The 12,806-nt window shown below is 38.0% G+C and overlaps 1 protein-coding gene across 2 annotated transcripts in view; it reads left to right on the top strand.

Moving 5' to 3' along the window:
• Positions 1-12,806, top strand: part of TENM1 (teneurin transmembrane protein 1) — a 649,974-nt gene that overhangs the window by 182,653 nt on the left and 454,515 nt on the right. For both annotated transcript variants that reach the window (XM_020976349.2, XM_020976350.2), the window contains exon 3: positions 1,746-2,006. In XM_020976349.2, the coding sequence (XP_020832008.1) occupies positions 1,746-2,006 (261 nt within the window). The remainder of the gene's footprint in view (positions 1-1,745; positions 2,007-12,806) is intronic.

A 12,806-nucleotide genomic window follows, 5' to 3' on the forward strand; every position in this document is an offset into this window, starting at 1 on the left:
GCATTCCCTTTAACCAGGGGTGGGGAAGCTGCTGCCTCAAGGCCACATGTGGCATCAGGTTCCCTGCCCCTGATAAACTCTAACTGAATGATATAACCTGTCTTTGACTTCATTCTGGGAAAATCTCATACACCATACTGAAGCCTTGGATTACCTTATCTGCCTATTACAAAGATGTTTCAGATGCTATGTCTGGGCATGTAGTCACTTTTCATTAATCTATTACATACTTTTAAAACATTTTCCTTCAATTCTTATACATTGCCATAAGTGAATGCAAAATTCTGGTTTGCAAGATGTAGGGTCTTATCTTTCTATGATGCACTGGTAGGTCTTTGTTTCAAGGGCTGACAGAAAGCAGGACCTGTGAGAGTATTTACATAACATGATCTGGTGGAAAGAATACTGTACTCAGAAATCATGAGACCCAAGTTCCAGGCCTGGCTCTTCCATAACTAGATGGTGCTAATGTGGACAAATTCCTTTTCTTCTTCATGATTCCATATTTATCAAATGAAGTTTCAACCAAATGGTTTGGGATAGATCTTAGAATTTTGAGTAGAGAGAAGGGAAAGGCCCAGAACATGTCCTACTGAGGAGTAGCAGAGCACCCTTCAAGTTTTTTAGATGTGGATACATGAAGACTTAAGATCTTCAGAAACCACTGGAGAATAGACACGCTGTGTATTCTGAGTTTGGGGTTTAGATTAAACTCTTGGAAAATCTGCATTAGAAAAAGTCATTTGACAGAGTGAAATGGTGTTATCCTCATCTCTGATGCTTTCTTAAGTTTTTACATCAGGATAAGTAGGGATGATGATAGGATGGTAAATGGGGCAGAGGCAGCATGACATCATGGATAGGTGCTGGGTTTGGATTCAGGAAGATGGGCTTGAATACTTTTTAGCTGTGTGGTCCTTGGTAAGTGACTTAGCTTCATTGGCACAATGAATAGAGCTGGGCTTGGAATCAAGAAGGCTTATCTTTATGAGTTTGAATGCGGTCTCTGACGCTTACTAGCTGTGTGACCCTGAGCAAGTCACTGAACCCTGTTTGCCTCAGTTTCCTCATCTGTAAAATGAGCTGGAGAAGGAAATGGTAAACCATTCCAGCATCTTTGCCAAGGAAACCCCAAAGTGGGCCATGGAGAGTCAGAGACAACTTAATAACAAAAGGAACTCATACTTACAACGAAGGATGTTTTGGTTTTTTTTTTCAACAAAAGTAAAAAAAAAAAAAAGATAGATGTTTTCTTCTCAATACAATTTGAGTAGTTTTGGCCCATTGGGATTCTATTGCTTGACTTAGCAATGTGTATGTAACATTTTAACTATCCTCTTTAAACACTCTTTAAAGCATATCTCTGAACTTGTCTCCCACCCCCACCCCCAAAGAAAGGCCCTTTAAAGGGCAGCACTGTGCTTTTTTCAGTGCTTTCTCTATGTGTATTTCATTGAATTTGCACCACCATTTCTCAGTCCAGTAGTAAAGCTATCTTAGGGATGCTTTTTTTTCTTTTAGAACCTAAGAATCATGAGGACCATAAATGTAAATGACAAGCACAAAATAAGTAACCACATTCAAGGGACAGTAGTCAAACTTCTAATTTTTCAAAAGCACAATTGCTGACAGTGGGGAAATGTTTTCGTGAGAGTATGGAAAAGTGAGAATAGAAAGGAGACTTTTGTGCCATCATCTCATGTACTGCATTTTTTTCTTAATGCATTGGTTCTTCTTTGTTTTAGAGATGGAATTCTGTGAGACTCCCCACATTCTGTGTTCAGGCTACCAGGCAGACATGCACAGTGTATCTCAGCATGGCTACCAGTTAGAGATGGGCTCTGATGTGGATACAGAGACAGAAGGTGGCACCTCTCCTGACCATGCCTTGAGGATGTGGATGAGGGGAATGAAATCAGAACACAGTTCGTGTTTATCAAGCCGGGCCAACTCTGCATTGTCCTTGACTGACACAGACCATGAAAGGAAGTCTGATGGAGAGACTGGTAAGCATGCCCATTATATAATTCTTAAAAACCAGACAGAATGCTACGGTGATCTTTTCTTTGTTTTACTTCGTCTACCTATTGGTATGTAAAATGGAAGCACATAGTGGCAAGATCCCATGTATGTGACATAATATCTTTGCTACCACATGCCTTTCTTCGCTTTAATATCTGGCACAGTACTATCCATTTCCTGTCAGAATGCACAATTACCTCTCTTATACATCCTTAGCGTTCATCTTTCATTGTCACTTGTCTTCAGGGTGCAACATTTACGTCAAAATATGTATTGGGGCCTTTTGGCTTTGGTAATTGATGCATGAATAATTTTTATAACCTAGTCTTTTCATATTTTCTAATGTTGTTCATATTACTAATGTTGCTCATATTAACCTGTTGAACATATGTAGACTGATATAAATTAACCAGCTTAAAATGAGCTGATTTTTAAAAAATAAAACAGTAATTGATAGGAAAATTATGTTACTTGCTAGAGAATGGATATAAGTATTAATCTCATTAAATAATAATTATTTTTCTACTCTTTAAAATGATATAATTCATCTATTGTAATTCTGATTTTCTTTTTTTCTTGTACTCTAATGTTACCTCACAATAGAAATACTTTCATAGAAAAGACGTTAACATTTCAAATCTTTTCTCCCGCCATCAATTACTGTCTTTATCATTTGAGTGCCTATCACCATGTCCACAGAGCCCAACATAGAATTTGTCTCTTAGAATCTTAGTGACCGAGTAGCCTTTGCCAAGAGGAAATGAGGTTCGGTAGTTGCTTTTCTGTTTTGTCCTCCACTGCCTCAAATCTCCACAAGATACTGGAGGCAAAAGCCACAAAACTATTTAGCCCTTGATTAGCCAGCCATTTTCCAAACTATAGATGGAGGTGCTTCAGAATGTCACTGAGAAGTCCTTAGAGACTCATCAAGTCCTAAGTTTCCTCACTCCCATTTACCAATCTGGGGGTAGGATAATCATGATTGTACATGGTAACAAATGTGATGGAGAAGGGAGAAAAAAATCAGTGCAAGATTATTGATGGTAAAAAATTAGGCCTTTGTGGTAATAAGAAGCTTGGGGTCATTTTAAAGTGTTTTGTATTTTCCCGAAGGCTATCAAGTTCACTCTTACCCTATTGAATTATTGGTTCAGTTTGTTTTCTATCAGGACTATCTGCCCAAGATGCATCTATTGATGAACCAGATGAATAGACTGCCCATACAACTGCTTGTTTGAAGAAGAAAAATAGCCAGTTTTCACCAACTTGGCATTTCCTATTTAGACAGATAAGTGAAATGCTTTTGAGTGATTATAGATCTCATTTAGAAGCCTCTGCAGCCTCATCCACAAGCAAACATCTGAAGGACCACTATCCATGGGGAATCCTTCGATTTAGTTGCTGAACATACTCCATGAGGTTGGCACCCAACTTTGGCAAGCTTACATCCCCATGATACTGACTCACTTGGTATTGATGTAGGATTGCTGAAATAAGTTCTCTGTTAGAGAATTCCATCTTTGATGGAATCTTGAATAGTTTTAACATATAACTGGAGGACAACTTACTGGAAGAGAACCATTAAGGTGGCATTTAGCCCTACCAAATCCTTTTTTTTTAATGGCCAACAGACAATAAGCATAGCAGGATCTTGTATTCTCTGTTCAGTCAATTGTGTGAAGATAAAAATAAAGTTTGCTATAGAATATTATCTGTGAAAGCCTGAACATTGCCTTCTCATGCCTTCATCAAGGATACCCTCATTATATGTGTAGATTTTTCTCATTAAAAAATATTATATGGAAGGGAAGTTACGCCTATGAGAGGGGAATCATTGGTAAATTCTCAATAGCCATTTTGGCTTTTTGAGTAAGGAAGTGTGTTAATTTTTTCAAGGGTTTTTGATATATTGCCATCTCTCTGATACCTTTGAATCAGTGCATTGTACCCCCAACATCGCATGGTGTCTGGCACAGACTTTGATGTACTTAGTCTCATTCAGCTGCTCTCCCCATTTTGTTTTCTTCAGTGTCATTTCTACGTCCTCATATAGCACATCAGGGATGGTGATGTTAGAATCTAGTTTTGGTGGTTCCACTGTAATTGATAGAGAGAAGACTTATTGAAATCTTGACAGATATTTTCAATTATTCATCTGTTTGTTGTGCTGCTTCCACTTTGATCCCCAAATGCTCATAGCATCCTGATGATACTTAAGTGATCCTCTCCCCAAACTTTGGATAAACTTGCTTTTTGTTCCATTGCTCTTCACTGTTTTACGAGGCAATGCTGTATCTAGCTTTCCACCATTTTCCTCCACAAGATTTTTGCAAACAAGTTTATGTTCTAAGCTAATGTTCCCCTTATGTGATATTCTCTCTGCTTAGCAGAGAGATCAGCCTTTGCCAGACTGATAACTGTTCCAAGGCCTGTGAGGCAATTGATTGATATCAGTTAAACTTAAGAAATGATAATAGTCTGTGTCAATATCTTTTAGAATTTATTTCCCATTTTAAAAATGTGATTGAATAGAATAAGTTGTAGTAGCTTCAATTACACAGCCTATCTTTTCATTTTTAATTTCCTAACACTGTATTCATTTTCTCTTTAGGCTAACAGTCCATTGGTCTGACTATTCCAGACAACTAATTTTGAAATGACTCCCACATCAGTAGCCCTTGGTTGCTTGTCTGTAAGAATATAATCAGTTCCATCTTTAGTGATATGTGGTGCTTGCTGTGTCCACCATACATTTTTAAAATGCTCATTGTGACCACTTTGATATGAGATAATTAATTGTCTCATGTAAAGATATATCTTTGTGTGTTGGGATGCAAAATAAAAAAAAAACTCTGTCACCTCATTTATTTGTTTCTTCAAAGAGAATCTGTGAGTCAGCCTTCCATTTATCTGCCTCTTCTTTTTGTCTTCTAAATTCAGTTACAGTAACATTGATTTAGTTGGTCCAGTCTTTATGGCAACTTGTTAGCAACTGAACAAGAATCGCATATTTACAATATCAAGACAAGTTAATATTTATTGATGGTCTACAATCTTTTTTTGAATCTTAGTACCTTCTAAGTCCTGTTTGTACCATTCTGGTGCATTCACTATAGAAACAAAAGGAAGCTATATAGGACTGAGAACTACTTAGCATTTTTCTTTTTTTCATGGATTAACCTGGACAAAGAATTCATCATCTCTTGAGCAGCCTGCTGGTGATGAGCTTCTCTGTACTTGGCTAGATTAATCTGTAGAGAGTAGCTAGAATTTGTCATCAGGACAGTACTCAAAGCTTTCCTAGTAAGATAGAACTTGCCAGATTCTCTGCTCTGCTGACATAGCCTTCAGGAACCCATGGTCACCTCTTTGCCACAGTGAGACATCAAAGAAGCAGTTGTGTATAGGGTTCCCACTGAAGACTCCTTGAAATATTTTAAGAATGAATGCATGGTGTAGTGCACGGGTTTGCATACTACAGCTAGCAGGTCCATGCCTACTTGGTGGAAAAAATGTTTATTTGGAGTCTAAGGGCCTGGACTCACATGCTGGTTCTGACAAGAGCTTCAGTGAGATTTGGGGCTGGTCATTTAACCTCCCTGAGCCTCAGAAGAGTCTTTTCCCTGAATTTAGGTAGATTTTAGAACTTCAGCCTTCCTAGGATAGCCTCGCTTGGGAATTCAACTTCATATTTCCATAACTTTGGTTAGAAAGATTTATCCCTACTATTTAATTAACCAGAGAGACCTTTCAAAACACATATGCAATATTTGTATTCCCTCATCAGATCTATTTGCTTGTTCTATAATCTGGGGCATTAAAATAATTGATACTGAGGTATCAGCACTCCCCAACTTAGTGTGTCAAAAAACAGGAAGTGCTAGAAGGAGCCATGGATTTCTAGGCCTCCATGGGAGCATTATTCATTCTCAGAGCTGAAGATTTTGTCAATGCATTCTTTCTGATTCATGATTTTCAGCAAGCTCTTTCTTTTGAAAAAAAATTAGATTTTAGTTATTTTTCAAAATTAAATTTTATTTTATTTCCAAATGAAGATCCATCTTCTCTCCCTCCCACCTTCCCACTCCCAACTACCTTCCCATGTTGAGAAAGCAAGAAAAACAAAAAAACACTGTTACAAACATGTATAGTCAAGCAAAATAAATGACTACACTGGCCTCGTCCATGAAATATGTCTCTACTACATTTGGTTAGAACACAGACCTGGGTTCAAGGATTTATAGGAAATTGGTGCTCAAAGCTAGTACAAGCATGAAATTTATTATTATATGTGACACAGCAAGTAAGCAAAAAAAGTATACGCATATACTATATGGCAATACAGACAAGCAGTGGTTTGGCCCCATAGATGCCAAGAAACTCATCCAGCTCAGGGGGTGGGAATCGGATATGGTAGTAAAGGTCTCAGTGGGAGTACTCACTTAGAGTTGGGGTCTGAATGAGGAAATTTTGTACCTTAAAAGTGGGCTTAGGGGCAGCTAGGTGGTGCAGTGGATAGAGCACCGGCCCTGGCTTCAGGGGGACCTGAGTTCAAATGTGGCCTCAGTCACATAACACTTTACTAGCTGTGTGACCCCGGGCAAGTCACTTAACCCCATTGCTTAGCTAAAAAAATGGGCTTGGTTGATATGAGGTTTTTGATACCAGAGTGAGGAAGGGGGGCATTCCAAATCAGACCTAGATGTGGTAGGAAATTCTCTGGGTCACTTATCAGTAGCAGAGTAGGGTGGGGGGGAATTTCCTTACTGGGATTAGAAATTGGGTGAGGATTCAAGTTGATAATCAGAGATCCTAGGAACAGGAATGGCTCCCATCCACTGCATTTGGCCAGAAATCTTATCAAATCAGAAGCCAAAATCATTTATGTGTCTGACTCAGGGTCAGAACGAGTCAGGACAGTGGAAAAGTACAAGTTGTTTGTCACTGCTTATATGTTTATGGTCATTAGGAGCACTTAGCCTAAATAATTTTATATTGGAGTCTTATCATCTAAAACTACAACATCAAACAGTATATTTCAAAATCACTGTTAGCACAGTCTCAGCCTAGAGTTTGAGTCCATCACCTCTCTAGTAAAAGGATGGGTGGTGTGTTTCATTATGAGTCCTCTGAAATTGTGGTTGATCAGTGTGTTGATAAGAGTTCCCAAATCTTTCAGTTACTTGTCTTTGTGATACTCTGGTTATTGTATGAACTGTTCTCACCATCATTTCTTACAGTTCAGTACTAGTCTTTCACATACATATACTTGTTCACCCACTCACCAGGTCATGGACATCGTCTTAGTTTACATTTGCTTGCCAACAAGAAAAGAACTGTTACCAATATTTTGGTACATATCAGTCCTCTTTCTTTAATCTCTTTGAGGTATACACGTGGTAGTGATCTTGCTGGGTATAAGGGTATAGACAGCTTAATAGCTTTTGGGGCATAGTTCCAAATTGCTTTCCATTGTGGCTGAGCCTGTTCACAACTCTACCAACAATGCATTTCCTTCTCACTTGGATTAATTTATTACACATTACGCTACTTCACATATTCTCTGGTCCAGCAAAACCATCCTTCTCGATACATGACATTTTGTTTGCCATTCTGTACCATTGCACTGCTGTCCCCAGTGCCTGGAATGCACTACTTACTCACCTCTACCTTTTGGAGTCCATGATCTCCTTCCAAGCTCAGCTCCAGTTCCATCTCTGCGTGACATAGGCATTTCCTGAATCTCCCCATTTGTTGTTAGTGCCTCCCCTCTCTCAATTTTACCATGTATTGATTTGCATTTATGTTGAATGGATTTTTTTTCTCTATATAAAATGATTCTTTAAATAGAATGTAAGTTCCCTTGAAGACAGGGGTTCATCTTTGTCTTTGTATCCCTGAAACCTAGCACAGTGCTTGGCATATAAGGGAGGGAGGTGCTTAATAAATGCTAGTTGAATGCATTGTAACTCTGATAAATGGGAATCCCATACCATAGGAATCACTAAGCCCCAAATGAAATTAGTGAATTCATATTATTAATTCATAATATTAATTAATATTATTCAATTAAATGTATTCAGGGTTGTGCTGGACCCAACTCTAACCAGTTTAGGAGAGCCAGTTGTTAAATTTTCATTGTAAGCATTTATACCTCAGAAATTTACAATCACAAGTTGGGTTAGATTTATTGTTTAATTTATTGTCTTGACTTAAAGTCTTAATGCAGATGAAATTTAAAAGTGTTTGTGCATGCCTCCCCCCCACACCCCAATCCTGCAATTCCATCCTGGTTGTTAAACATACAGCTCCATATATGCCTACATTTTGCTTTGGAAATTCCAGCCATCTAGCTGATGGTTGAGCTCTCTGTCACAATCCAATCTAGCCAGTAGCTGAGTTATCTCTTTTTCTATAGTCCCCTATAAATATAGTCTTTCTGGTTATACTCAAGGAAATTGCTCTTTGTGCCATACTTTATATATCTAAAGTTCACCATTTTCAAAAATAAAGGTAGACTTCATGTTAGGCAACAGATGTGTTCCTAAGGACATAGGAGCTGGGATTTAGAACTGGGAGGAACCTACGAGGTGATACAGTCCAAACTAGCCCTACTTTAACACATACACTTTATAGATTTTTTAAAATGAGGTCATGTTTTAAATGCTAAGTGGGTAGAAAACTATTTACAGCAGACTTTTAAAAAATGAATACTCAAATGAATTTTGAAAGTTTTGATTTTTGTTTGGTGTATTTTTTGAAGAAGCAGCATGGCACAGTGGATGGAGTACTGAGCATAAGTCAGACTTGCTAGAAGCCTGTCCTCTGACCCCTCCTGACTTTATGACCTTGAATGAGTTACTTGTCCTCTTTATGCTTCAGACAGATTCCTAAAGCTCAAGAATTTCCCAGCCTGAGGAAATCATACCGTGGCTCATCTGAATGTCCTGCATTGGGCCTGTGGCATAATAAAACAATCCATCCATCATCAATATAATGAAACTCACCATTTTATTTGTTGCAACTCTTCAATCTATGTCCTTCCGTGACTATTTATGTGTTTTGAAAGGAGAGTTCCCTTTATCGTTTTTATCTCTAATTGCACAGGTCTCCATGCTTCTGAAGCCAGCCCTCTATTTTACTTTTACATCTTATATCACTTCCATCCAAGATGTTTCTTAGATGCTGCTAGAAATTCATAAGACCATACTTTATTTTGCTTCAGCTTAGAGATTTTCATTTGTATTGAATTTCCCTAGAGGTCCCATCACAATCAATATTAAATGGGTTTAATCTCATATTTTTGTTTCTTTCATTTTAAATGTGGGATGTGGAGAACATGATGTAATATGGGTGTATTCGTGGGTATACATACTCATAGATGTGAGGTTTGGGGGCATTTTTTTTAAAGGCAGTTGGGGTTAAGTGACTTGCCCTGGGTCACATAGCTAGTAAGGGTCAAGTGTTTGGTCTGAGGCTGGATTTGGACTCAGGTCATCCTGACTTGAGGGCTGATGCTCTATCTACTGTGTCACCTAGCTGCCCCAGGGGCATCTTTTAATAAACAAAATCTATGTCCATGCTCTTCAGTTACCTAATTAGGAAGCAGTCAGACAAATATGTTTTACAACTATTGATTCAGGTCACCTTAAACAATTACAGGGTTGATTCTTACCTGTAACAAGTCTAGCATGTAACTTGAAAAGGTGATTTCTTATCCAAATTAACTGGTTGAAATAATGTACATGGATGAATTCACAGAGCACAGACTGTCACTACTGGAAGATGCTTGAGAATTACTTAATCTAACCCCTTCATTTTTCTCGAGAGTGAACTGAGATACTGAGCAGTGAAGTGGCTTCACCAACGTCACACCGCTGTTTATTGGCAAAAAAAAAAAATACAATAAAATGGAGATAGGAGGATAAAGAACTCTTCATATCCTCACAGCTATTTACAGTCTTCCTCAGCACTTTTGTTCTCCAAGCTGAATTATCCAATTTGTTCTTTTACACACTGACTACCACGACAAACTTGTACTATGGAAAACAACAACAACAGAGAATCATAGGATACAAGCTATAGAAGGGGCCATCAAAGGTCATCTTGTCCATAACTCCGCCTCCAGGCAGGGGTACATGAAAACCATCCCAGTAATAGCTTCCTCCTTCCCTTCTCTTAAAATTCCCCAGAGAAAAAGAGAGCTGTTCCCAATCCCCTTCTTTAACACTTCTCAACCCTTAGTAATTGAAAAGTCATACCCATTAGTCAACAAGCTTTTGTTAAGCACCTACTGTGTGCCAGCAAAATGTGCTCCATGCTGGGGATATAGAAACAAAAAATTAGCCTGTCCTTCCAAAAGAAGCTTTAATTACATAAGGAAGATAAAAGTACACATATAAATAGATGAAGTATATACAAAATAAACACAGTAACTAGCTTTTAGAGGAGGACACTATAATGGGGAGGGGGGTGCGTGGTGAGGGAGCATTATGAAAGGCCTCATTGACAGCTCAGAGGTTGGAGTTCCAGGGCTTGATTTTGAGTCCCAGATCTGCTCCTTGTGCTCTTTGTGGCCTTGGACAAGTCAATGAATCTTCTTGAGCCTTAGGCAACTCTGTACAATGAGATTTTGAAGAGATTGTGACAAGCCATTTTATTGGACTAAATAAAATGAAATTGAATAGGTATAAAAACGTAAAGCCCTTCCCTTGTGAGTCCATTTTTAAACCAGGTAAGCGGGACATGGCTAAATAGTCAGTTTGAAAGCTGTCTGGGCTTTTTTTAAATGAACTATAAGGTAAACTTGAGCCCACAATGTGATGATGTGTCAGACAGAAAAGCTAAAGTAATCTTGGGCTGCATTGAGAAGCATGGCTTCCAGGAAATTGGTATTAGACTTCCAGCCAAGCTGACTACCTAAATAAAAGATAAGATGACCCAGATCCCACATATGTTCTCCAATAAAATTCTCAAGTTTACACCAGAACAAATAGTGGTCAAGAAATCCAGTGAGAATCTGTAGTTAGTGATTTCTTCTACCCTAAAGCTGCACAAGAGGTCGGCCAGAAACCTGAGGGGAGAAAGGGAGCCAATCAGTAAAGCTGGTTATAGTACAGGGTAGCTTCCCAACTATCTCGGAGATGGCCAGGGACAAATGTAATTGGCAAAGTTTTGTATCTGGAAGCAGGAAGAGTATAGGACTTCACTGAGAAAGTGCCAGAGAGTGGCAGCAGTAGGAAATGGCCAGCACTGTACTCAGACTGGGATACCATGGTTCTAGAGGCTCTTTTATGCTGTGTCCTGAGATGTCAGAGAGGGCCTACAAGATCTATATATCTAACCCTCAAAGATACAGAGGTGACTAATCCTGAGAGGTGAAGGTCATTTCCTGAACCAAGGCAAGCCAATGTGAAACCGTGAAAGGTAAACTGCCACATCCAAAAATATAGCAGGGTGTAGAGCCTAGCTCCAGCACAAAGCCCTAATTCAGGAACTGAGTTGGAGAGATGAATAAATCAAAGAACACATTGACCAGTATCAGAAGTTATATTTGCTTTAAAGATCCCAAAGAAGAAAGAGTAAGTTATTCCATAACAAACTCCAAACAGATATAAAAGACACAGTGGTCTTTACACAAGGACTATATATGACATTCCATGAATTATGTAAATTTTTTAAATGGACTTCACATGAATAGAAGAAATAGAGTGAGATTAAAAAAATGAAATAGAAGCATTCAAGGGAAGAATTGGAAGGAGAATAAATACCTTAGAACAGAAAGTGGTGGTAATCCTTATTCAAGGAATGAACTACCTGAAAACTAGAATAGACCAAACAGAAATTGATGGCTCCATGGAAGAGCAAGAAATATTGGAACAAAATCAAGAGATTGAAAAAAAAATAGAAGAAAATGTAAAAAATCAACTGATCTGGGAAACAAAGGAGAGATAATTTAGGAATCATTGGAGTCCCTATAAATTATGCTCAAAAAAAAAAAATCCAGGGCACTATTTTAAGAAGTCATAAATGAGAAGTGCCCAGATCAATGTTTTGAAGTAGAGGGAAAAGTAATGATAAAAAGACTTCTCCAATCATCTCCTTAAAGAATCTCAAAAGAAAAAGGCCCAGGAATATCAGCCAAAATCAAAAGCTGTTATGTCAAAGAAAAAATGCTATGTAAACATCTAGGAAAAAATGTAGTTCCAATATTAAAGAAATAAAATCAGGATCACACAAGACCTTTCAGCTTCTACTATAATTAAGAGGTGATATTAGAAAACAATTTTCCAAAAGGCAAAAGATATATAGGCTTACAACAAAGAATAACTTGCTCTGCAAAGCTAAATAACCTATAGGGTGAAAATGGGCCCTTAATGAAATAGATTGAATTTTAGGCATCCCTGATGAAAAAAATGAGTAAGAATTTTAAAATACAAATGTAAGAATCCAGAAACATCTGAAGGGTAAATCTATTTGAAAAATTGGAAGGAGCTGTGGGATGATGTGCTAACATTCTAGTGGGAGAGAAGAAAAAAGTTTCCCTTCAGAACCTTAATATTTTCTAAGTATATTGAAGGAGGTAAATAATAAAAATGGCAATCTTGGGGATACTTTGATTTTGATCTGAGGGTTTGAAGAAGCAAGAGAGAAGGAAGATTAAAAGGAGGAATATGCTAATATAGAAATGAGGAAAAATAGGTGGGACTTATTTCTCATAATTTGTGGTATATAAAAAGATAATATAAACATGGAGGAAGAAGAAGGAAGAGCAGGAAGCAGAT

Source organism: Phascolarctos cinereus, unplaced genomic scaffold (assembly GCF_003287225.1).
Source record: "Phascolarctos cinereus isolate Bilbo 61053 unplaced genomic scaffold, phaCin_HiC Scaffold_8;HRSCAF=390, whole genome shotgun sequence".
Lineage (NCBI taxonomy): Eukaryota > Metazoa > Chordata > Mammalia > Diprotodontia > Phascolarctidae > Phascolarctos > Phascolarctos cinereus.